This window comes from Adiantum capillus-veneris, chromosome 10, assembly GCF_014529385.1.
Source record: "Adiantum capillus-veneris isolate H3 chromosome 10, ASM1452938v2, whole genome shotgun sequence".
In the NCBI taxonomy this organism is placed as follows: Eukaryota; Viridiplantae; Streptophyta; class Polypodiopsida; order Polypodiales; family Pteridaceae; genus Adiantum; species Adiantum capillus-veneris.
In genome coordinates, this window is record NC_140940.1 from 113943057 (window position 1) to 113968295 (window position 25239).

General features: G+C 43.5%; 1 protein-coding gene across 3 annotated transcripts in view; it reads right to left on the bottom strand.

Moving 5' to 3' along the window:
- Positions 1–25239, bottom strand: part of LOC147449477 (uncharacterized) — a 110448-nt gene that overhangs the window by 25204 nt on the left and 60005 nt on the right. For 2 of the 3 annotated variants that reach the window (XM_086521924.1, XM_086521925.1), the window contains exons 3-11: positions 11860–11928; positions 11650–11782; positions 11380–11426; positions 11206–11292; positions 11066–11127; positions 10064–10106; positions 9809–9889; positions 9612–9728; positions 9264–9369 (exon numbers count right to left, since the gene is read on the bottom strand). In XM_086521924.1, the coding sequence (XP_086378050.1) occupies positions 9264–9369; positions 9612–9728; positions 9809–9889; positions 10064–10106; positions 11066–11127; positions 11206–11292; positions 11380–11426; positions 11650–11782; positions 11860–11928 (745 nt within the window). Of the gene's footprint in view, positions 1–8798; positions 9090–9263; positions 9370–9611; positions 9729–9808; positions 9890–10063; positions 10107–11065; positions 11128–11205; positions 11293–11379; positions 11427–11649; positions 11783–11859; positions 11929–25239 lie in introns of those variants that run through there. The other variant, XM_086521923.1, reaches the window with a different exon arrangement.

The following is a 25239-nucleotide window of genomic DNA, read 5'->3' on the forward strand; positions in this document are numbered from 1 at the left end:
TGTGCAAAGACTAGAGAGAATGATACTTTGAGTGAAAGTTCTATAAGCGAAAGAGAGAGGAGAAGGAGATTAACACCAGATAGGGTCTCAAACCCCCCTCTTATGGCCCTCCTCTCTATCGCTAGAGAGGTATTTGCTTTAGATTGCACAAATGCTAATACAATGGTCCTAGATGCTGAGATGCTGATGGGATCTTGCTGTAGGTGCTTGGATATGTGATGCTAAGGGCTGAAAATGCAAAACGCTAGGCATGTTGAACGGGATCTGCAAGCTCAACGAGGCTATGGGCTGATTCGCTATGGCGGATGTCAAGGATGGGCTGAAAACTGAAAAACGCTGGCTGATCAAAGGAGTGGATCTGAAAACGTTGGCTAATAAACTCTCTTGAGCTGAAAACTGAAAACGCTGGTGCTGATGAGGTGATCTGGTGCAAAAACGCCAGAGATGCTGAGGTACTACCGATACTTGGTGTTTTCTTTTTTTTTGCAAGAAAAAGATCCTTCCATTAGTCAACAATAGCTATATATACCTTAATAAGTTCAGAAAAGTCAAGAATAGCTGCCCGAAGGCTACAAACCACCTCTGCAAGAGGGGGCTACATCAGAAACATGTGGAGACTCTCCCAGTGAGAAAAAATACGTACAATGAGGGCTAGAGCACGAGATGGGAGGAGGAAAAAGCCGCACTGGTGGCAAGTGGAGGGCACACCCTGAACCATGGTGAAGAAGCCCATGGGCACCAGAGTAGCAACAAAGCCTCTCGACGCTCCCGCATGCGGTTGGAGGTGCCCTAAAGTCTCTCAAACTGACCCCAGAGTGTATGACCCCTGAGTAGGGCCCGACCATCTTGTGGCGACCTGCCCTTCTGGACTGCACGTGAAACTCTCGGCCATCGGCCGTTCCACAACGCCACACAATGTCCGGCCATTTGTGACTTCAAAAAGAGGGTCCCAAAAATTAAATAAAAATCAAGGGAAAGAAACCAACAACTAAGGTTAGTGGTTGCCACAGCCTTGTGACATACCCCCTCTTGAAATCGCAAACGTCCTCGATTGCATGCCAAATATACATGCCATAGATGATTTAGTGTGGTTAGCACCCTTTTATCATCGCATGTATCCGCAAGAAAGGTCATGTAACATAGATACAAATGACTTAATGAGACCTTCATACTTTTGTCATTTCATCTACAATAGAAGTGAGCATGATACCTTTAGCATTTGTAGAGCAGTGTCCACTTCTATTGCACTCAATCCGTATGTACATTTGATGTGCTAGCTCCATCTGCACCCGTCTTTCGAACAAGTTGGGTTGGGGCATACGTAGGTTGTAACCCAAAGGCCTCAAGGTAAAGCTGCAATACATTCACTGACTCTAGCAGTTCACACTCTTCCATCCACTTTGCATCCATAGGTGGATAGTTCCTGAACTTCACCAAATACCGTCGTGCAACTTTTCCCTTAACTTTTCTTTCCTTATGTGCCAAAACTTGCTCAGGTACCAAGATCTCAAACTGTTGTATATACAAGCTGAGATGGCAAGATGAATGGAAGAGTGCATCCCCCCCCCTCCTTTATATAGGAGAATAGGGAGTAGGTAGGGCAGACCAGAAGCCCCAACGACAATGCACAAAAAACCCATAAATGAGGAAAAAATGAAAAGGACCAGAATAGGTCCGGCCGGGCAAAGTGTTGAGGAAAACCCTAAATGTGCCTGAAGATCCCTGTCCACCAGGTGTACGGGTGGCCAACCCACAACCAAGGGCCAATGTGTGTGAAGCTTGTAGGCAGGGTGCGAAGCATCTGGAGATGAAGAATCTAACACCCCCCCTCAACGACAGATGCGGAGTCGCTGAGGAAGAACATGCAACACGCCTAGCAAATTTGGAGTGTGAAAAGAAGAAGCGCCACCCAAAAGAAAAACGACGAACCGTCGCGATGATGAACGAAGCTAGGTCAGGCTGATCAAGTCGCACAAGGAAGCTGATGGAGAGGCTAACAACAAAACAAGTCGCTGAAGAGGATATATATGAGGGAAAGATGGAAGACGAGCAGGGAGCTCATCGGTGGAGATCAGCAGAAGAGAGAGAGAGAGAGAGACGGAAGAGAGAGGACCCCCCTGAAGCAGAGCACTCTGACACAAAAGGATAGAAGGCCAAGGTGGTAAACCCGGCAAACTCCAAGCCAAAATAAAAGGGAAGAAGGAGGTAGATGAAACTAGAGGGTGAAGCCATCGGCCTATGAAGGGCTAGAGATAGCAGTGACAGACGCCTGTCGAGAAGCCGTCCCATCCTCAAGATCTGAATCCTTCTTTCGGTCCCACCGTCGTTTATATCATTTTGTTGCATAATGACCTTTCTTTCCACAATAAGTACAGGTAATGGCAGGGCGAGAAGGTGTACAACCAGGTCCAGACTGTCCGGGAGCACTACCATCCCTACTAGATGTAGAAACCAATGTAGTAGAACCCGTAGAGGCGTCTGAGGTGGCTTTGTCCTGAATGCGCAAAGCCATCTGCTGCACAGCGGGTAAGAGCTCCTCCCAAGGTACTTGAGAGTCAATGTCTAATGAACTGGTTTATGGCTTATGTCTGATTTTGCAGGCACCTAGCTTTAAGACATGGTTAGAATGGCCAAGTGGTGGATCTAGGCGACGCCAACAATTGGATCTACAATTCAAGCCTTCGTTACAATGGCCAAGTGGTGGATCTAGGATCTACTCATCCCACAAACATTGTGTAAAATTACAAGTGTTATGATGCCCAAGTGTTGAATGCACCTAGCTTTAAGACATGGTTAGAATGGCCAAGTGGTGGATCTAAAAGACATCAACAATTGGATCCACAATTCAAGCCTAGCTTTAAAGCTAGGTGTTGAATGCACCTGGCTTTAAGACATGGTTAGAATGGCCAAGTGGTGGATCTAAGAGACACCACCAATTGGATCCACAATTCAAGCCTTCGTTATAATGGCCAAGTGGTGGATCTTTGATGCACCTACTTCCCTATTCTTAGTCTAAATGGCCAAGTGGTGGATCTAGGATCTACTCATCCCATAAACATTGTGTAAAATTACAAGTATTATGATGCCCAAGCGTTGAATGCACCTAGCTTTAAAAATGGTTAGAATGGCCAAGTGATGGATCTAAGAGACACCAACAATTGGATCCACAATTCAAGCCTTCTTTATAATGGTCAATTGCTGGGTCGCGAGCTGATGACGTGGCAGAGCCGTACGGATTTTCACAGATTGCATTGGCATGCTCACGTGGCAGCAGTACAGACCTCCGCGTTTTACACTGACATGCCACATGGCAGGCTGTACAGATTTCCATGATTTCTACTAGGTGCTTTTGGCCCAGTGCTTTTGAGTTTGCAGCTTTTCATGTACGTGCTTTTGATTTTGAGGCCAAGGGCCTTTAAATAAGAACCCAAGGCCCCTCATTCCCTGAGTTAGCTAACAAGCTTCTGGGAGAGGGCCTGCGGGACTTGTAAATTTGCTCAAGCATTAATATAAAAATAAATATCGAAAAGGGCGCCAGATTTTGGGACCAATACCTTTGGGCACGGAACTACACCAGGCCGTGTAGACTCTATTTTTTAAAGTGTGATAAAGTTGTGAAGTATTTTAAGTGATTCTCTCGTGTGTCTTGCGCAGATTTCCGACTTGGGGTGCCTAAGTCTGTAACATTCAGCCAAAAGGTGGTCACTACAAAAACTCTTCTCGACATGAAATCTCAATTGTTGACTATCAGCGAAGACTATAACTAGCCTCTATTGCGAGTTCCGAAACTCTACGCTCCAAGTGTAGCCAGCATCATTTTTCAAAAAATAAAGTCTAAGTTTCATTCTAAATGTATGAAACTCTGGACTAGGGAAACAAAAGTGTCTCTTATCTACCATGGCATCTTATGTAATCACCCATTGGCTAGATGATCCACTCAAATACACAAATCTGTAATCGAAAATATTGAACGGAATAGAAACTATACTCATGCACTTTGGAGACAACATGGGAGAGATGTAATTCCCCTCCGGTGATTATTGGCCCTCAAGTCAAGTGCCCATGGCAATATTTGTTTATTAATTATCCAAGACATTTTACAACCTTTGTGCGACCACGCAATTGATCTATTTACAATTGATGCCTTGCCTTGTATTAATAGGCTCGTGGCCCCCACAAAAGCAATTTAAAATCACTTGGCTAAAAAGCATTAAACTCATCTCTTGTCCCAAAAGTCGAGTGCTTTAACATTATTGGCACCAAAAGCTCCACGTAAGATGCCGCGCCATAACAGAGCCGTAAAATTCGCCGCATTACACTAGTGTATGCACGGTCGGCAACTTGTGTGTATGTATGTGTGTGTGTGCGCGCGAGCGCGCGCACACGTCGGTTGTCTCTTGCCACTGCCACATAACCATGTCGTGACATCTCTAACCTTGGTCCCCTGAATCTGCCCTTGCAACTGTACTTGGTCCACTCTTGGTAACACATCTTGAAGTATATGGCATAGGAGTTCAAGAGGTCGATTTACAAGAGGATGTGACAAAAACTAATCCAAACTTTGAGATCAATCATGATAGAGTGAAGTAAGCTTGCCAAACTCTATACCTGCAACCCTTAACTTCAATTGTTCCTCCACAATAGTTTGATAGTTGCATTGCGTTAATAACGCGAAGGTTTTTCCTCATGTGGTTTTCCCTTTGAATTTTACATATAAAGCACGTAGAATGCGTTCTAGACACTTCCCATGATCTTTGCACATTGGTAAGTCTAGAATATAAACCAACTGGACGCTAAGTCAACCACCCTTAAACAATACATCGCCCTTGAACTAAAAACTCACCGTACACCTATCACGGCCTTTACTATGTGAATCATATCACACCATTATACTGTAAGTGCCACAAGTAGTCAATCACACTAAGCATCATTAGATGGATGCACTGTACACTCAGTTCGGGTAGATAGGTTTAATTTGAGGTAGGGTGCTAGCAGCCAAAAGATCAAACTCAACATATAGTCCAGGTGGAGAATTGTCCATAGCAACCACCCCCAAGGAATTTGACATCACTGATTATGTCCTCTACAGACTGTACACTCGGCTATATAAGACACAATTGTTAGTAATGAAATTGTCAAGATTGTGACGTATTCTTTGTCTTTGTATTACCTCCTTTACTTGATTCTTTTGCAGATACAAAGACGTCACAAACTGCTAACGTGTCAAAGCCCTAAAGAATGGAGCCAACTTACAGATGCCGGCCGAGGGGCCTAAACCCTAGGAAAAACAAGTACCAGAAGAAGAAGTCCTACCAACTTATGGGGACCCCGTCCGATGGGGCCCCAAGTGACATAAAGGGATTAAAATAAAGCAGGACTCACACACACACTCACGCAAAGCTGATGACGTGGCAGCTGCACGAAAGTTCCGAAAATTACGCTGACTGCTGATTTGGCAGAACTATACGGATTTCCATAAATTGCGCTGACAGCTTTTTGGCATTGCTTTTGGACCAGAAGCTTTTGAGTTTTAAAGGGTTTTTACTATAACTGCTTTTCAGGCCAAGGGCCTTTAAATATGAGGTTACGGCTCATTCTCTGGTATGCTTCCTGGAGAAGGTGCAGAGTCTGGAGTACCGGCTTGTACAGTGTTGATGCAATATAAAGAAATACCGAAAGGGGCGCCAAGGTTTGGGGCCAATACTCTCTGGGGTGGAATTCCGCCACTACGTGTCGCGTGTCGTCTCTCTCTTTCAGTTCAGTTGTTATTTGAAGTGCTTAAAGTTGTTCAGTCTGTTCTTTTCTATTGGCACGTGGACAGACTTTTCTATTGGCACGTGGTGCCCGGCTTGTGATAGACGTACCACATCAGAGACCCCTGTCCTCGAAAGGATGTGTCTCTTCGCCCAAGAGTCGCACATGTTCGGCGAATAGCCATGCCTCTTCAGCGAATGGCTACACCTTTACGCCGAAAGATTACGACTCTAGCAGGACACGACTATTGGCCTAGAGTCATGTCTCTTGACCTATGGTCATGTCTTTTCATCGTGTCTCTTCAGTTTCTATATAAGAACACACTTGTAACACATTTCAATCAATCAACACACATTCAGTCTCTTGAGTCTTTGTCTCTAGTTCTAGTTCAGTTTCAATTTTTATCTAAGTTCAGTTATGAATACACACACATAGTAAGAGTGTTCTTCACAGTGGTATCAGAGCATAGGCTTGCTTTGAGCACTCTAATTTTTTCAAAGTAACATCGCCGAATCCGTGTCCCAACCAATTAAGGCCAAGAGCGCGTTCTCGACAAAAAGGGCGGAGTGACCAGTGCACACCAAGAGAGACGGACCACTCGTCCTGCCCCGAGATCCAATTGCGAGCTTTTTAACTGCAACAACTTAAATATACGCTACTGGAGCTGGAATTACCGCGGTTGCTGGCACTAGACTTGCCCTCCAATGGATTCTTGTTAAGGAATTTAGATTGTACTCATCCCAATTACTAGACTTGAAAACACCCAGTATTGTTATTTATTGTCACTACCTCCCCCTGTTGGGATTGGGCAAACGGACGAAGAAATGCAACAATACCCTAACCTCTTACAAGAATTTTTTGATAAACGCATGACAATCATTTAACTCACGGGGTTTTATTTTAAATGGGAGGGAATGTCACGATTATGACGTATTCTTTGTCTTTGTATTACCTTCTTCACTTGATTCTTTTGCCGATACGAAGACGTACCAGATCAGAGACCCATGTTCTCGAAAGGATATCTCTTTGCCCAAGAGTCGCACCTGTTTGGTAAGTAGTCATGCCTCTTCAGCGAATGGCTGCACCTTTACGCCGAAAGGTCACAACTCTACAGCAGAAGGACACTACTATTGGCCTAGAGTCAAGTCTCTTGACCTATGGTCATGTCTTTTCATCGTGTCTCTTCAGTTTCTATGTAAGAACACCCTTGTAACACATTTCAATCAATCAACACACATTCAGTCTCTTGAGTCTTTGTCTCTAGTTCTAGTTCAGTTTCAATTTTTATCTAAGTTCAGTTATGAATACACACACATAGTAAGAGTGTTCTTCACAGAAATAGTGTACTAGAGTTCTTTGATCTTGTGTGAAGGAATCTTTGTCGTGCTTTCTTTTGGTCTCTGATTCTCAACAAGGAAGTGTAATATTTTTGGCTATGGCTACAGATGAATGGAAATGATTTTTGTGCACACACAATGAATTTATGGACCTATGAATTTATCGGTACCAATTATAAACGTATAAACTTTTCGATGCAATGTGCCATCTCGAAATTTATCCGTGTCCGGATAGTATGATAAGTAAAACAATAGCTAGACGCAAGCAGAATAGTTCAGAACAAGCACATGAATAAGATGGAGTTTGCTCAGAAAAGCTATAATTTGATATTTCCGCAATGGCCGCCCAAGAAAGTGGCCGATCGGACACAGTGGAAATACGACCGCACGGGAGCCGACAGACTAAGTCGGGAGAGACGTGAAATCGGGCAAATTATTAATGCTCTAGATTTGCCAGAAAACCCGTTTTTAAGTATAAAGTTTGAAAACCTTTTAAACTCAGTGGTCGGCCAATGTGAAAGAGGCCAGAATTAATAAACATTAAAAAGCTCAGCCATAGCATGAGAACATTGGACATCCAGCGTAGAAAACATTAGAATCTCTCTCTCTCTCCTTCATGCAGCGCCAGATGGCCAAAATCTCTCGCAAGGCTATGACAAAGGCCTAGCGCTACCTACTGGGAGCACTCTATAGCAGTTTTCACTCACACACAGAGCCTCCTCTCTCAGCTCTCAGTTCAGCCCACAAGTGTTGAAATTTGTGTGGGCGGCCAATATTGCGCTTGTTGGAGTGCATCAATTCCCTGCAAGGATGCACATTGCACACAAGCTCTATGGGTTGTCCTACACCTTCGCCGCGCACTGCCTGGCTTCTGCACGCCCTTCACGGACGCCAGAGCAAGAATTTGTAGAGGAGAGAGAGCTTACAGAGTCCAAAAGCAGTTTTCAGCCAAGAAGTACTCATGTGGGTACTCCCTACGCAAGCAAATATCAGTAGAAGCTTCTCCCGCTAGTACGAAGCAGACATAGCCTTTCTCGGCTATAGTATGATGAATTTCAGCCAATAGGTTTATAAATCCATGCATTTCTATGCATCAGAAAGTGTATGGGACATGAATAGTGAATATTGTTTCAGGTTCTTGTGCTTGTAATAGTTCAGAAAAAAACTCCTTCAAGGGGGGGGGACCAGCCCATCTTTTGGTCCCTAGTGCTGTGTCAATTTTCTGCATTGTTTTTCTCAATTTTATGTCATGCAAAATTCCATGAGAAATAGTAAATTAGCTTTAAAGTATTAAGTGCACGCTTCCATTTCTGTGACAGGAAGAGTGGCAAAGCTCCCCACAGAGAATTGTTTGGCTCCTTGAGTAGGCGCCCCTGGCAGTATTCCTTTCTTTGTTGATGCGTCAACAGGTTACAAGAGTTCCCTGTAGCACAAAGAATCCTAACAACTCTGTGTCTGCCTTAAAACTCGAGCTTTGGGCCCACTTATATATCTTTGGAGTTGCTAAAAGAAACTTGCCAAAAGAAATTCAAGTTACAAAAATAGTATACTCCTAAAAAGCATTTGTGTAGCAATAAAGCTAGGCATGTCTGTCACATCATCAATTTGCCAACAATCTCAGTATCTGCCAACCCATCAATTGATGACTGCCTCATGGGTCAATCTCACGGAAATTGAGGAACTCGACCATCGACAAGCTCCCCCCATGTTAAATATTAAAGGCTGAATTCCTCGTGCTCAATATTAAAGGCATAAAGGTAGTGGGCCGCTTGTTTGGCTGCCTTGCAAGCTGTACCCGAGCCTTCTTCTCTAGCGGCAGTCCCAGTGGTAGCTGTGGCCTTGCTGTGATAGCATCCTTTGGTCTTAGGGAGAACAAATTGGCAAGATGAGTTTGAGCAGGTCTTGCAGATACTGTATATGCATTAGCCCATAATTTAAGGTGTATTATGCAGATTTCCGGAAAATGTCCTTAAAAGAGTATGCTCTTTCCTCCATAACCTGCAACTAAATTGAACTCTTCATCACCAAACAAACTTGTGTGCATGAGTGATGCATTTGTCATCAAAGAACACAAAATGGCTGAAGTACATTTATACTAAAAGCAGTGAAGCAAAGACATATACAAAGAAGAACATTAAAATCTCAACAAGCTAATGCAAAAAAAAGAAATACCTTCTGCCTCTGAGTCTACTACTCCACCAAAAAGAAGAGCTCGCTTCTTATGAGTACACATGGAAAACCCTGCTCGTGCACCAGGAGGCATTCCCTGCTTTTTGATCTGTTAAGAGTCCAACAAAATTATCTTCCTAAAGTCAGAGAAAACCTAGGGTTAGAGGATAAATGAGAGGTATGCAGTACCAAAGTGCTAACAAATAGCATTTGAAAATAAAGGTTATAACCATTAGATGATCATTCTCGTAAGAAATAAACCATTTGCTGCTTGAACATTCAAGAAACTTCAGCTTTGTTCAAACTCTCATAAACAAGAATTTGCTGACTTAGTGAAGTTTAAAAAAACACCTTACTCCATTCCCAACCCCGTGGGTCAAGCATCCACAGGTCTGCATGCACTACACCTTTTTCAGATGCATCTTTTTCAGAAACAGGGTCCTTAAAGTAGCCACCATACAGAAACACCTGCAAAGATAATTTGAAAAATAAGAGAGATGATCTGAATTGATAGCTTCATCACGGTTATGATTCGAGATCATTCTTACTTCATCAAGGTGAACAGAAAATTGAAAGCCACTTCTTGGACTTGGCCACTGCATGCCTAACTTGGGCTTTATTTCCTGCCACTGATGCCGACACAGCATCAACCACAAACGATTTGAGTCAAATAGCTCACAATGAACAAGAATGAGCACCTATTGCCAATTTTCGAGACAGGAAAAAGATGATCTTCGCTTCAAATCAAACATAGAGGTCTGAATACTTTCATCGTCACATTCCATACTGAGTTGAAAACAAACCTTATATTCATCAAGATCAAGGACATACAAATCATTGAAATACCTGCATAGAGATAGATTCCAGCATAAGATTTCAGGTGGCACCAAGCAGAGAAACAACACTATTACTATTGAGAGCAGATAAGTTTCCCAGACTCGGTGGATTTATGATGCAGTGACCAAGATTATCCCAGGTGGTAGAGTTAGACCCATGTGTGTATCCCCAAGTTTCCAAGGCACATGGGAAGTTATATTTTTTGGTAAGAGTTAGATTATCCCAGGTGGTAGAGTTAGACCCATGTTGTATCCCCAAGTTTCCGTGGCACATGGGAAGTTATATTTTTTGGTCCCTTACCTTATCCACCAAAATTCATAAGGATAAATGGCACGCGGGAAGTTCTGTTTTTGGTCCCTTACCTTATCCCACCAAAATTCATGAGGATAAATGTATGAAGAAAAACCCAAGTAAATCCACTCTTGTATATAGAGAATAAAGTGACATTTTCCTATGGTATGTCTTGTACATTCTATACGTATGAATAAAGATGAGATAATACTGGAAACTATGATTCTATTTTTGTCATAGTAGATAAGCTCACTAAGGTGACTCATCTAATTCCAGTCAAGCAGACAACCACCGCCATCGACATAGCCCTAGTATTTGTCGTTTATTTGCACTGCTGTCTGTTAAATTGACTTTGCGCGAGGTAAATAGTCACATAAGAAGCTTGACAGTTCAACAAAATGTTCCGAACATTACTGCCACAATTTTGAGATAAAGAACTACTCCTCCGTTGTGAGGAACAGGACCAGGCGTGGCAACAGTATATCGGTTCATAACCTTCAGCATGCAAATACTCAATGAACTGGTCAAGCCTTGTCCCCTAGGCAATCAAACAACGAACTCTCCTAACAATCAAAATCCTTCAGACTAAGAAGAATCTGTGTTTTGACTAAGAAAAAAGATGTAGAACCTACAAAAACTGTGACCATTTGAAAGCGTAGTGTCAGAGCATTACTTACCTCACTTCTCGAAGTGTATCATAAAATCCACCAAAGAGAATAATTTTGTGTTTGTATAGAACCTGCATGCAAAACACATTAGAATGACACCTCACACAAACCATGGAGCAAACAACAGGATGCTCTTGCCTTTCATTCACCATTCTATGTCCTGATCGGGGGCTGGGGCAACCCTTCAACAATAGCTGCTCCCAAGTATTAGTTACCAAATCCAGTCTCCAAAGGTCCTATCCACACAGCCAGCTAAGCAGATGACATGAATTATCACGATGATTGAAGATAAAAACAATGGTCTTGAAAAATGATTTTCCAACCTTGTAATGATGAAATCTTTCTTGGTTTGGAGATGTGAATTCACCACCTGAGCATCACAGTACTCTAGGAACAATCAATTACTCTTATAACAAAATTCTCACAAAAAACACACGCGCACAGACATGCACACACATGCATCTAGCAGTGTTTGAGCAGGTGGAAAAAAGAACCTGCAGGAACATGTCTTTTGTTTGTGCACAGGTTGGGGTGCTGTAAAAGTAAGTACATTACAAAAAACTTGAAACATTTGGAGGCAGCCATGTACTTACCGAACACAAAAACAGAATTCTTCCAGCCAACAGCTTGATGGGCACTCCTTGGCGGGGGGCTATTAGGACTGGACACATGCTTCCATTCGTTTCTCTCTGCATTATATCTATAAAGATCATTGTAGACAAACGTCTGTAATATAAACCCCATCTTAGCACCAAACATAGTATGAAACTTCCATTAAAGGACTTGAACCCAAAACAAATTACCTTATCCCCATTATAATGCTCTCCTCCAAATATTATCAGCTCTGAATCTTTTGTGGGGTTTACAGTCACCTGGTGCAGCATGAACCAACAGATGATTCACATGGAGTTGCACAAACAAATAGTTTATAATACAATCGCTGACTAGCCTAATCACTGCTGGTAATTGTGCTTAAGCTAAGGCAAAAGCCCAAAACTTTATTTGAGTTCCACCAATATAACTATGTTGGTTGTGTTTTTTCTTATCAAGAAAGCTAGAGAGAAAGGAAAGTGTCACTTATTTTCACCATGTCTTAGATGAATCAACTCTGCAAGATTTGAAACAATTAGTACTAAAGGGAGCTTAATTCAGAATCTACTAATTCTAGAGCTTACGAGCTCTTTCTACAATTATTGTTAGACATGCTCTCTCTATTATTGTTAAGCATTTTTAGAGGGACCAAAAGCCAAACGTCGAATGTGGACCCCCTCTTGGTGCATGTTAACTGACTACAAGAAACGTTCTGAGAATTTTTCTGTTTTGCCATATTTTTTACATAATTCGTTTTGTTTCGTTTGAGTATGCCAAGAGAGAAAAATAGGTTTCACCGGAGTGTAACAAGTTTAGCATTACGATACATATTATGCACATAATAAAAAGAACTAACACCCTAGAGAACTCCATTATGAAAAATCTTAGAATCAAATCAAATAATGCACTAAATGTCACAAAGTGATGACGTGGCATGACCATCTGGCAGAGAAATGGCCAAGTGGACAAGAGAAACTCAGTAGACTAACTTGAAGGAACTTATGAAGCATTGGCCGTGGGGCCCGAAACCCTAAAAGACAGAAGCTTGAGCCCTGAAAGGGATTTCCGTAAAATGCACTGACATGCTGACATGGCAAATCATACGGATGTTGACGTGGCAGGGTCCTACGGAAATTCCACGATTTGCACTGCAGGTGCCACGTGGTAGGCTGTACGGATTTCCGCAAATTACGCTAGCTGCTTTTGGGAATCTCCAACGCTAGCTTTTGGGGACCAGAGCTTTTGGGTGAAAGTGCTTTTGAACTGATTTCTTTTGGGGCTCTGCTTTTGGGCATCCCATGTATTGTTTATAAGAGCCCTTGGGACCTCACTCTAGAGAGCATCTAGACGCAGATTCTGAGAGCAAAAGTCCCTCGAGAGTTGTACTTTGCAATGATTAATGATAAAGAAATACCAAAAGGGGCGCCAGACTTTGGGGCCAATACCTCTCGGCACGGAACTACGCCGGGCCGTGTCGATTCTCTCTCTCTCTCTATTAAAGTTCAATGATTTTGAAGTTTATGTTCATGTGTTGCTATTGATTTCCCGCTTGGAGTGTCCAAGCCTGTTACAATGGTATCAGAGCTCAAAAAGATTCTTCTTCTATGGAGAATCCGATCCTTTTTCCAGCACACGTAGGTTTTTATTAGAGAATCTTCGTGCCCCGACCCCAGACTTATTAGCCACTTGATTCTCTTGTGCCGGTGCCCGTGCCCCGATCCCGGACTTATCGGCCACTAGCCACTTAATTCTCTCATGCTCTGACCCCGGACTTATCAGCGACTCCCACCCTTACTTCATCACGCATCAGGCGCGCTCCCGTCTTCATCGCTCTGTCTTACAGGGCATAAGCCATAAAGAACCCCAGATTACACATCGGTTTTCGTGGAGAATCTGACAGAGATAACACCTCTCGGTGTGCAAGCAAAGAAAAGTTGAAATCTGGCGTAGGAACTGAAGAAAAGAATGAAGATTTGGACAACTTCTTGGCAGAAAAGTTTGTCAGAGCGGAGTACAAACGTCAACTGCAGGTTGATACATGTGTGAAAACATTGATCAAGTACATCAGAGACCCGATATTTGCGAAATACTTAGAAGAATTACCTGATTGATGAGATTTACTCGAGATAGCCAACTGAAAGGACAATCGAGTGCCATTAAAAAAAAAACGAAACTTGTACTCTCAGAAAGAGCTGGACAGAACTCTTGAAAAGAAGATGAACCAGAGGACCACCAGAAGATAATCCAGAGAGTTACAGACTCCAGAGCAGCAGCCGAGCGCAAAAGAAAAGGAAGACGAAAGCAAGACTAGTACCAGATTTTGTGGGGACCGCCAACCCTAACCAGCTGAACGAAAGTACTTAACTTTGCAAAGCATGGGGCATAGAGCCAGACCAGGAAGACCTTATCTTCTTTGATGGAGAAGCCAAGGCCAACTTCATTTCAACCGAATTGGCGGCTTCACTTGGAATTACACCCGAGGAAATGAGGCCACCGGCCGAGGCTGTTCTAGAGGCATCCAGACGGGATGTTGCCATTACACCTGTCATTGGCAAACTACGTTTTCATTGTCAAGGGTACTTAGGGCACGAGGACGTTTACATCATGCCTTTGGAAGGGCGTGACGTCCTTCGAGGAATCCCTTGGTTCCCCAAGAACAGTGTCAAGGTCCATTATAGGGCAAGAAAGGACATCTTGAAGAATGAGAAGGGCAAAGAGATTGTACTTGATGTAGAATTGAAAGGCAAGTCCGTCGAGAACTGAATGATGATTAAAGGTCGAATATGTCAGACCTCGAAAAAAGAACGACAAGATTTTCTGCAAGCTCAAGCTGACTGTTTCTCTGAGGGCTTACCAGGCAAGTTGCCTCCTTCACGTCCTGAAGATCACACGATTGATTTGATTCCCGATAGTACACCACCGAACCGGCCACCTTACAGTGTTAGTTGAGCCCAAAATGAAGAAATAATGAACCAAAAGAGATTCCCCATTAATCAATGATAAAATCAACAGACTTAAGGATTCCACCCCAGACTTAAGGGTTCTACTTGCTTTAACCAAATTGATTCGAAGAGTGGTTATCATCAGATCCAAATTGCTCCTGGAGACGTCTACAAGACAGCTTTCAGGACGACTTTTGAGTTTGTATGAATATTTGGTGATGCCATTTGGCCATATGAACGCTCCGGCTACATTCAACCGCATGATGGATAGGATTTTCAAACAGTACCAATGTTTTGAGGGCACTTCCTTTGACGACATTATCGTCTTCTCCAAGAATGAAGCAGAACACAGGCACCACCTGTTGTAGGTTTTCCAGACACTGCGGAAGCATAAATTGGTTCTGAATGCAAAAAAGAGCTAGTTTTTTTTCTTGTCTGAGATAAATTTTTGGGACACATCGTTTCAGTAGAAGGGGTAAAGATGGACCGGGCCAATTTGAGACTTCATGATTGGCCTCATTTGAAGAAAGTTCATGAGGTTCAAAGCTTTCTGGGCTTGTGCTCATATTTTTCAAAATTTGCAGAGAAAGCTTCTCCTTTGCATGTATTGACTCAGAAAGAGGTTCCTTTTACTTTGGGGCCGACAGAGATTGCATCCTTTCAGACTCTCAAGGAAAAGTTTATATACCTAAATGAATCCAGGATAAGCCCAGATTTACCCTTGAAGGAAAGTGCAAGGTATAGACCCATGGTAAAGTTGACTACCAGACCAGTGTTGGCCTTGTCAGACTTGCAAAAGCCATTCCAAGTTTACTGTGATGATTGTGGTCGCAATCTGGGAGCAGTCTTGATACAAGAAGGCCATGTCATAGCTTAAGAGAGCAGGATGTTTTCACGTCCCGAATAGGTTGCGCAGATTTATGAGAAAGAGCTTTTGGCAATTATCCATGCTCTTACACAGTGGCGACACTATCTACTAGGAGTTGACTTTACCGTCTTCATAGATCATCAGAGTTTACACTACTACTTGTCGCAGAAGAAATTTTCGGAAAAGTAGATCCGATGGGCTAATATCTTGTCACAGTTTCATTTCTAGATAGTCCATGTTCAAGGACAGAAGAATTTAGTGGCAGATGTGTGCCTAGAAAGCCCTTGGTTCTGGCTATTCCCACAATACATCATCGAAGCTTCGAAGGTATGATTGATCAGTACGCCATCGATCCTAAATCTTTCACCGGATACAACGTGGGGAGCTAGTTGCAAGCTATTCCATACAGGACGGCTATTTGATGCGGAAAACGATATTGTGTGTCACACAGCCTAAAAGGGAAAAGGTTTTCACACAGTGCCATTGTCCACCTTTTTCGGGCCACCGCAGCATAGATATCACCTTGAAGGGTGTTGAGTATTACTTTTACTGGCTGAGGCTCAAAAAGGATGTGAACGAGTTTGTTCGCAGTTACTTGATATGCCAAAAAGTCAAGTTTGACACGCATAAGGCACCAGGACTTCTACAACCTTTACCCATACCCTCACGCCCCTGGGAAAGCATTGCTATGGATTTCAATTTTGTTTAATCTTCACAAGACCCAAAGTGGGCATGATGGGATTTGGACAATCATCGACAGACTAAGCAAGCAAGCCCGCTTTATTCCGGTAAAGAAGATAGTTAAGCCCGATCATTTGGCAAAACTGTTTCTCTCACAGATTTTCCAATTACATGGCATGCCTCAGTCCATTGCTTCAGACAAAGATCCCCAATTTACTAGTTTGTTTTGGAGCGCAAACTAGGAGAACATGGCACACGGTTGCAGTTCTCGTCCTCGTTCCACCCCAGTTCTCGTCCTCGTTCCACCCGCAGACAAATGGGCAATTTAAGATGGTCATTTCAGTGGTCTTGGATTTGTTGAAGTCTTATATTTCGGATCAAAAGACTCCATGGGAAAAGTATTGCCCTTGGTGGAGTTTGCCTACAACAACACAGTTCATTCATCGACGGGGAACTTGGAAGGCGCCATTTGAGGTAGTCGACGGTGCTAAGAAGGTCCCACCATTCCTGAGCACCGAAGACAAGATTTTGAAGTGAAGAAAAAGCAAGAAAAGCAAATTTTTGAGAAAGCCTAGACGGCACGGAAGGCCATCTAGCAGTTCCGAGGAGGAGAGCTCGTCCTTTTCTGAAAGTGACAAGATGAGCAAGAAGACCAAGGAGTTCCAGGCAGGAAGTTAGGCCGTTAGGTTTCAGACGTTTTCAGGCTACCAGTACACCCATCGAGCCCTTGAGTTTGTACAACAGTTTGACGTAGCCTTCTTTGGAAATCCGTTCACAGAACACTCCAACGTGCGAAGGGCGGCATCTTACTTGAAGGTAACTGCATAGACATGGGGGTCTACTCTATTGTTACGCACAGAAGCACCTGCGACGTGGTTAAAATTCAAGAAAATTTTCACGTCAACTTGGATATCATATGAATATGAAAGAGGTGTCATCATGGCTTGGCATCACTTGAGAATGACTAAGAAAGATACATTGCATGACTACTGCCAATGGTTTTGGGATTCTTATTTGACAGAGACCAAATTGAGCGATTTTGTTGTGGTTTGGCAAAAGAGATTCGAGACTATTGTCTGAACCAAAAGTTTGACTCCATTCAGAGACTCATGGGACATGATAAGCAACAATTTGGAGCGCATGCCGGCTCATTGAGTTATCCTATGGACAGCATAGTATCCACCTCAACAAGGCAAGAGTCACCCAATGAAAAGAATGAATCAAGGGAACCGGATGACAAAAAAAATCGAATGGTAGCACATCCGAAGGATCCAAGGAACTAAGGCAATCAGATGCAAGTTCATTAGAGATTCCAAAGAAAGGGGATCAAATCATAGTGCGTCTCAGGGTTCCGATGATTGATACTGACGTGCCAATGGACAGGGGAAGCTAGCGAAGCTACCCACATGTCCCAGGGCACAAGGAAAGAAAGAAAAAGAATCAATTGGTAGATCAGAGAATTACCCAGACCCAGGATAAGATTTTTGAAGCGGATCAGTATACGAGAGATTTAAACACTACTTTTGCCAAGGTTCGCGAGGCTCTTGAAAAGTCTCAAGCACGGCATAAGAAGACAGCTGATAGACATCGACGCGACTTGCAGTTGAAGGAAGATGATTGGGTGCTCTTACGGCTTGAGAAGGCACGCCTAAGGAAACGGAAGGGAAAAGAGCGGCTTTTTCCAAAGCTAAGAATGCAGTACTATGGCCCTTTCCAAATTCAAGAGAAGATAAATGATGTATCCTTCAAACTGAAGTTGCCAGATACTTAGAAGATTCACAATGCTTTTCATGTGAGTCTCTTGAAACCTTTAAAGGGTGAGGTGTCAGTCAACGGGGAGCCTGAGGAGCAACCTGAAGTAGAAGAGAGTGAGGAGATTCTCGTTCCGGAACAGATACTGGCTCACAAGGAAAGGAAAGAGAAAGGTAAAGTGAACGGTGGTTCATAGTCAAGAACTACTCTGCATTGAATGCGAAGTGGATGGAGGAGGACCTAGCACATACTCCTCAAATATTGGAACTTTATCTTGAGGCTTTTGGTCTAGCTTTGACTATTCCGAGAGATCCCGAAGATCAGCAGGGTTCAATCTAGTGTAGACGGGACTACACAAGAGGGAAGTCACTTCACTTCTTTGTCACAGGTTACCCAGGTGGAATAAAGTCACTGATTTTCCTTTGGATTTCAGGGATACTGATGAGCTGACAATATTTTGTTGGATGACTTTATAGAAGAAGTACTTCAACATGGGAATTCCCAAAAATGAATCTTATTTATGCGTCCTCATTCATGTGATTGTGTTGAGTACAGGTTTGAGAGACGACATGATTGCAGCATTTTGATCTTGAGAATATATGGACATGTTCGCAATAAGAATTAGACATCAGTGAGGTCCGGTGTGGATCTAGATGCGATTGCTAAACACGTTGCCAGGAATCATAGTCTTAGATCTCGATGGATTCTATGTGATTTGATATGAATGTGATTTGATGTTTAGTGACTGTCGTCTTTGTGGAAGTGTTGGATTTGTGTCATCTAGTGCATCAGTACTTAAGAGTCAATCTCTACTATACTGGTTTATGGCTTATGTCTGATTTTGCAGGCATAATCAAGGGCGATTACAATTCTTTCAAGAGGGGGGTATGTCACAAAGTAATGATGTGGCATGACCATCTAGCAAAGAAATGGCCAAGTGGACAAGAGAAACTGAACGGACTAACTTGAAGAACTTATGAAGCAACGGCCATGGGTCTCGAAACCCTAAAAGACAGAAGCTTAACCTTGAAAGGGATTTCCATAAAACGCGTTGAGATGCTGAGTGGCAAATCGTACGGATGTTGATGTGGCAAGGCCGCACGGAATTTTCGCAATTTGCGTTGCAAGTGCCATGTGGCAGGTTGTACGGATTTCCACAAATTACACTGGCTACTTTTAAAAATCTCCAGCGCTAGCTTTTGGGGACCAAAGCTTTTAGGTGAAAGTGCTTTTGAGTTGATTCCTTTTGGGGCTCTGCTTTGGGCCATCCCATGTCCTGTTTATGAGGGCCCTTGGGGCCTCACTGTGAAGAGCATCTGGACGCAAAGTCTGAGAGGAGAGGTCCCTTGAGAGTTGTACTTTGCAATGATGAATGTAAAGAAATATTGAAAGGGGCGCCAAACTTTGGGGCCAATACCTGTGGGCACGGAACTACGGCGGGCCATCTCGACTCTCTCTCTCTCTATTAAAGTTCAATGATTTTGAAGTTTCTGTTCGTGTGTTGCTATTGATTTCCCGCTTTGAGTGTCCAAGCCTGTTACACTAAAAGCTATCAGGATAGCATGTCGTTTACCTAGTGCTCTTGTAACAAGCTTGGACACTCCAAGCGAGAAATCAATAGCAACACACGAACAATAACTTCAAAATCATTGAACTTTAACCTTTGCTCTCAGACTCTGCGTCCACATGCTCTACAGAGTGAGGCCCCAAGGGCCCTTATAAACAATAAATGGGATGTCCCAAAGCAAAGCCCCAAAAGCAATCAGTCCAAAAGCACTCTCACCCAAAAGTTGTGGTCCCCAAAAGCTAACGCTGGAGATTCCCAAAAGCAGCCAGCGTAAATACGGAAATCCGTACAGCCTACCCCGTGGCACTTGCAACGCAAATCGTGAAAATGTCGTACGGCCCTGCCACGTCAGCATCCGTACAATTTGCCACGTCAGCATGTCAGCATATTTTACGAAAATCCCTTTCAATGTTCAAGATTCTATCTTTTAGGGTTTCGAGCCCCACGGCCGGTGTTTCATAAGTTCTTCAAGTTAGTCCGTTCAAACCACAGAATCACTTTGTGACAGCTATGCTGTGTGGATGTAAGTGTGTGGTGGAGAATTACAAAAATCGACCCTTGTAGGAGCTTAAAATAAATGTCTTTAAAGAGAGAGATCTCTATATTAGTCTTAGCATGTTGTAGCTATCATGTGTATAGAGAAACAAACACAATAGTACCTTGAGTGGGTGTTTTGTCTTTGTTTAGAAACGTGTTTCGTTTCCCCATGTGACTATGAAAATTCCAACTTTTGAACCGACGAGTGTTCGAGTAAGCTCCAATAGGATCCATCCTACACACATGACATGACACAAGCCAATCACACACATAAAACAAGAAGCTATTGTAAGGGATTGACATCCGACTAACCACCAAGCCATAGAGCCTTTGTCATGTGGATATGGCTCACTGTGCCATATGGATGTGCTACATCGACGTCCAGCACCAACCCTCTGTATAAAAGTGTCATAGAGCCTAGGGGATTAAGTGCCGGCAATTTTGTGAGCCTGTTCGCACGACTTGCATGTGAACAAGTCTATTAGATTGCACTTTCAACTTTTGGAACTCCCTTGCATTAATGGTTTGTACATGTGTTTGACGGGTGTTGTTCCACTTCGTTACATTAAGGCTGGGATAAAGTGTCAGTCCCGTTCCCATGTCAAATACGGCTGAAAAAGTGCCAGAAACTGACATCACATTGCACTTGCTCGATGGTAACCCACTGGATGGCAATTGACTACAGAGATCTAGGCCATATTACCGCTATAAAAACAGACCCTAACCTCTCATTCTCAATCAGTTATAAGTCCCAGCAAAACCCCCATCCCTTGCGTTTTTGCTACTCCTCGCCCTACCCCTTAGCCTGGCGTTTTTTGCACAGGCTGGTCACCCTCTTTGGTGGAGCGTCTTTAGCCCCTATCCCCCCTTCTCTACAAACCTAGTGCAGCTCTGCTCTAAATTCTAATAAGCTAGCTAGCTCTGAGAGAGAGAGAGAGAGAGAGAGAGAGAGAGAGAGAGAGAGAGAGAGAGCTGTAAAATCGAGGGGCTTGCTCTTGAGTCTTCACGACAGTTGGCCTTACAAGGAGACATGGCCTGCTGGTATCGACAAGGACTTCTTGGTTCCACATGCATGCTTTTAGCATGGACAAACTGACTCCCTCCCAACACTCTTTGAAGGCCCCCTCTCTCACTATGACACGGACAGAAATTACTCGACTTATCTGCCAGGACTTGATTCATAAGGACACCAGGAGGACTTGGATAGAGCCTGCTCAGGAGTTGGGCACGAAGATGGCTTTTTACAGAGAACATTTTCTCCAACTCACGGCAGATGGCTTTGTAGTCAAGCCCAGCTATATGGATAGACATTTATCATATGGGGTGCGGTGTGCTATTGGCTTGAGATTGAGACTGGCAGATATAGAGGAGTTCCGGCTAAGGCCAAGGTATGTCGTGTATGCCATAGGTGGCATATTTGTTTCTGGGAAGGTACCACAAGCTTTGTACAAAAGAGACTGATCTAGTAACTGCCTTAATCACCACCATAGCGGCAGCTGAGCCAGAGACAGAGTTGCATTACATATGTTAGTCACATGCGCACTTCACTTGCGCTACGTGGACATGCTTCTGCTACAGTCTAGCATGAGTCATTAACTTAGGACTGAGCCTGGCACCTTTGTGAGCCTCTAGTAGGATGCGCATGTCCAAGCCGGTCAATAGATTGCATACCCTCTCCTTGCACAGAATAGTATTCAGCATGCAGGCATTTTACTGCGTGAACCACCCCTTAGAACCTTATTATTTAATAAGTCAGTTTCAGCCTATTATTTAATTGATCGTGGGCTGGCCCTTTTTGACTGCTCAACCCAGCAAATTGCACCTTTGTATGCAGCCAGAGGCAGCGCTTGGTAGGTAGGAAGCAGGATGAGAAAACAACCCAGTCCTCAGCGCTTCAGCCCAAACAGCCTGTCACAAATCAGTGACGTGGCAGCCATTTGGGCAGGAGAAACAACACACATACCCCGGCTGGCTGTGGCTGCAGGCAGAAATGCTGACGTGGTAGAAATTCCGGGTTTCACGCACTGCTGATGTGGCATAACTGTACGGCAGCCCCCGCGAATTGCGGCGCAAAAAGCGCTGGCAGATCGTACGGAAATCCTACACAGCTTTTGGACCTGCTTTATTTTACGCAATTTAGCAAGAGAGAGAGAGAGAGCTTTAATTGGCCTGCTTTATTTTTATCAAGCAAGGCTTGAGAGAGTCAAAGGGGCTTTATTTTTTCATGCTTTTGATTTTGAAGCTTTTGGGGCTCTGCTTTTAGCAACCCTTGTAACCTTTATAAGTGTGGGCAGGGCTCCCACTCTGCAGAGCATTTGGACGTAGAGTCTGAGAGTGTGACTTTCTGGAAGATAAAAGCGAGAAAGTCCGAGAGTTTAAAGAAGGTGAACAGTCAATTAAATTTGACACGTTTTTTGGATTTCGAGATGCTTCGAAGGCTTTGGCCTTCATACAGCAGTTTGACATAGCTTTCTCTGGAGGACATTACTCAGAGCACTCCAAGATTCGGAGGGCTACCTCTTATTTCAAGGGAAATGCTCAAACTTATTGGTCCACGCTTCTATTGAACAAGAAAGAGCCAGTTAAATGGTTGATATTTAAAAGGCTTTTTATTTCTTCTTGGTTGACTCGGGAGTACGAACGCGACATACGAATTGCATGGAACCATCTTCGGATGACCAAGAAAGATTCATTGGACACATTGCGAGAGATTCTGGAGATCTTTTCTACCGGCCTCTTCATTTAAGAAGATCTCGTTCAAAGAACAGATTAAGCAGTTTACCTTGGCACTTCCTACAGAGATCCGAGATCACTGCTTAGAGAAAAAGTCAGATTCCATTCACGAACTGATAAGTCATGCAACGCGGGGTTTTGCCATTCATTCAGGCAATTTGACCTACCCCATAGATGAAATCATGACGCAAAGGACCGAACGACTTCGAACAATGAAAGTAGAAAGAAGACAAGCAACCCAAAAAAGAAAGAAAAGGATGCACGACTATCACAAAGTGATGACGTGGCTACGGACAGCAGAAACCCTGATTTCTGCCAGAAACCCTAAAATTCCTGCAAACCCTAATTTCTGCCAAAAACCCTAATTTCCGGAAATCGCGGAGGTGGAAAAAAATATTTTTTTTTTAAATGAGCGACGCAAATCCTAGCTTTTTGCTACGCAAGGATTTTGGATGAGAGAAAGAGAGTTGAATTGCTTTATTTTAACTCTCATTGAGAGAAAGAGAGAGAGAGAGAGAGAGAGAGAGAGAGAGAGAGAGAGATAGAGAGAGAGAGAATTTGCTTTTGCTTTCAAGCTTTTGGGGCTCTGCTTTTGGGCATCCCTTGTAACATTTAAATATGCGGTGAGGGCCTCACTTCTCAGAGCATCTGGACGCAGAGTCTGAGAGTGAAACCCTAACCCCTCTCTTGTACTTTGATCATTGATTAATACATAAAGAAATACCGAAAGGGGCGCCAGTCTTTGGGGCCAATATCTCTAGGCACGAAACTCCGCCGGGCCAGTGCATATCTATTGTGATCTGTGAATTGTTTTGAAGTGGTTATTTGTTGCTGTCGCGATTGATTCTTGACTTGGAGTGTCCAAGTCTGTTACAGTGGTATCAGAGCACGGCCGATTTCTCTTCTACGGGAAATCTGATCCCCATTTTTTTTTTCCGCGGCACCTATGGCTTCACGCAAGGATCAATCGACTCGCTCTGCATCTGGAGATGCGGACAGGGATCACAACGAAGATTCCGGCAGAGAGTATGGCCCGCCTCGGCCTACTCAGGTGGAGCGGCGGGAGATGGAGCGTCGCCAGTTGATCGGCGATGCAACGAAGATGATGCCCATTTTTGCGAAGGACCCAAAATTTGCAAAATATATGAGCGAGACTTCTTTTCAAGAAGTGCATGAGCAGTGGCAGAAAACCACTATACCACCCACGAAACCTGCTCTCAAGAAACTTTCTGCTCACAAACAGTATTCAGGGAAGGAATTACAAGAGGTGGTTGATGCACGGATTGCTCAGCTTTTTGACGCGCAAAAGAAAGCCAAAAAGCACGGTAAAAAGCAGAAGAAAAGCACTGACTTCCCGGGATATTAGGGTCCTCTGTCGCCATTTGACAAGGCAAAGAAACAGAAGAAGCGTGTTAGATTTGAAGAAGTACCTAGTTCTTCTTCTTCTTCTTCTTCTTCTTCTTCTTCTTCTTCTAGCTCTTCAGATTCGAGCGAAGAAGAGCGAAGAAGACAGAAAAGCTAAAAAGCGAAGCAAGAAACAAAGCTTCGGAAAGGGCAAGAAAAAGGCAAAGATGACTAAATCTCGCCCAGAGACTGACAATTCTACTGAGGACTCGTCTACAGACAACTCAGATTCTGATGATGAAAACTTCTATGCGAACAAGAAGAATTTTTACAAAGCCAACCAGTATGACTTTCTCGAAGATAAAAGCAAGAAATTCCGAGAGTTTAAGGAAGACGGCCACTCGATCAAGTTTGATACTTTTTCAGGATACTCAGATGCTTCGAAGGCTTTGTCTTTTATATAGCAGTTTGACATCGCTTTTGCGGGAGGACGCTATTCAGAGCACTCCAAGATTCGGAGAGCTACCTCTTACCTTAAGGGGAATGCTCGTACTTGGTGGTCCACGCTTCTTTTAAACAAGACTCCGCCAATTAAATGGGTGAAATTTAAAAAGCTTTTTATTTCTTCTTCATTGACGCAAGAATATGAACGAGATATACGAGCTGCTTGGAACCATCTTCGGATGACCAAGAAAGATACAATCAATGCTTGTTGTGAAAGATTTTGAAGCTCTTTTCTACCCGCCTCTTCATTCAAGAAGATCTCGTTCAGAGAACAGATTGAGCGGTTCACCTTGGGTCTACCTACAGAGATCCGAGATCACTGCTTGGAGCAGAAGTCAGCTTCTATTCAGGAGTTGATGAGTCATGCGAAGCGGGGCTTTGCCATTCACTTTGGCAGTCTGACCTACCCCGCAGATGAGAACATGACACAACGAGCCGAACATACTTCTGGGAATGAAAGTAGAAAAAAAAAAGAGCAATCCAGAGAAAAAGGATGCACGACCCAAGCTTACTTCTGAGGAGAGAACTCGCTTCATCAGAGAAGGGAAGTGTTTTGGATGTAGGGAACATGGACATATCTCCGCGAAGTGCCCTAAAAAGGCACAGAAAGAACAGAATGATAAAAGACGACGATAGGCCTGAGAGTTCGAGAGCAGCTGAGGAA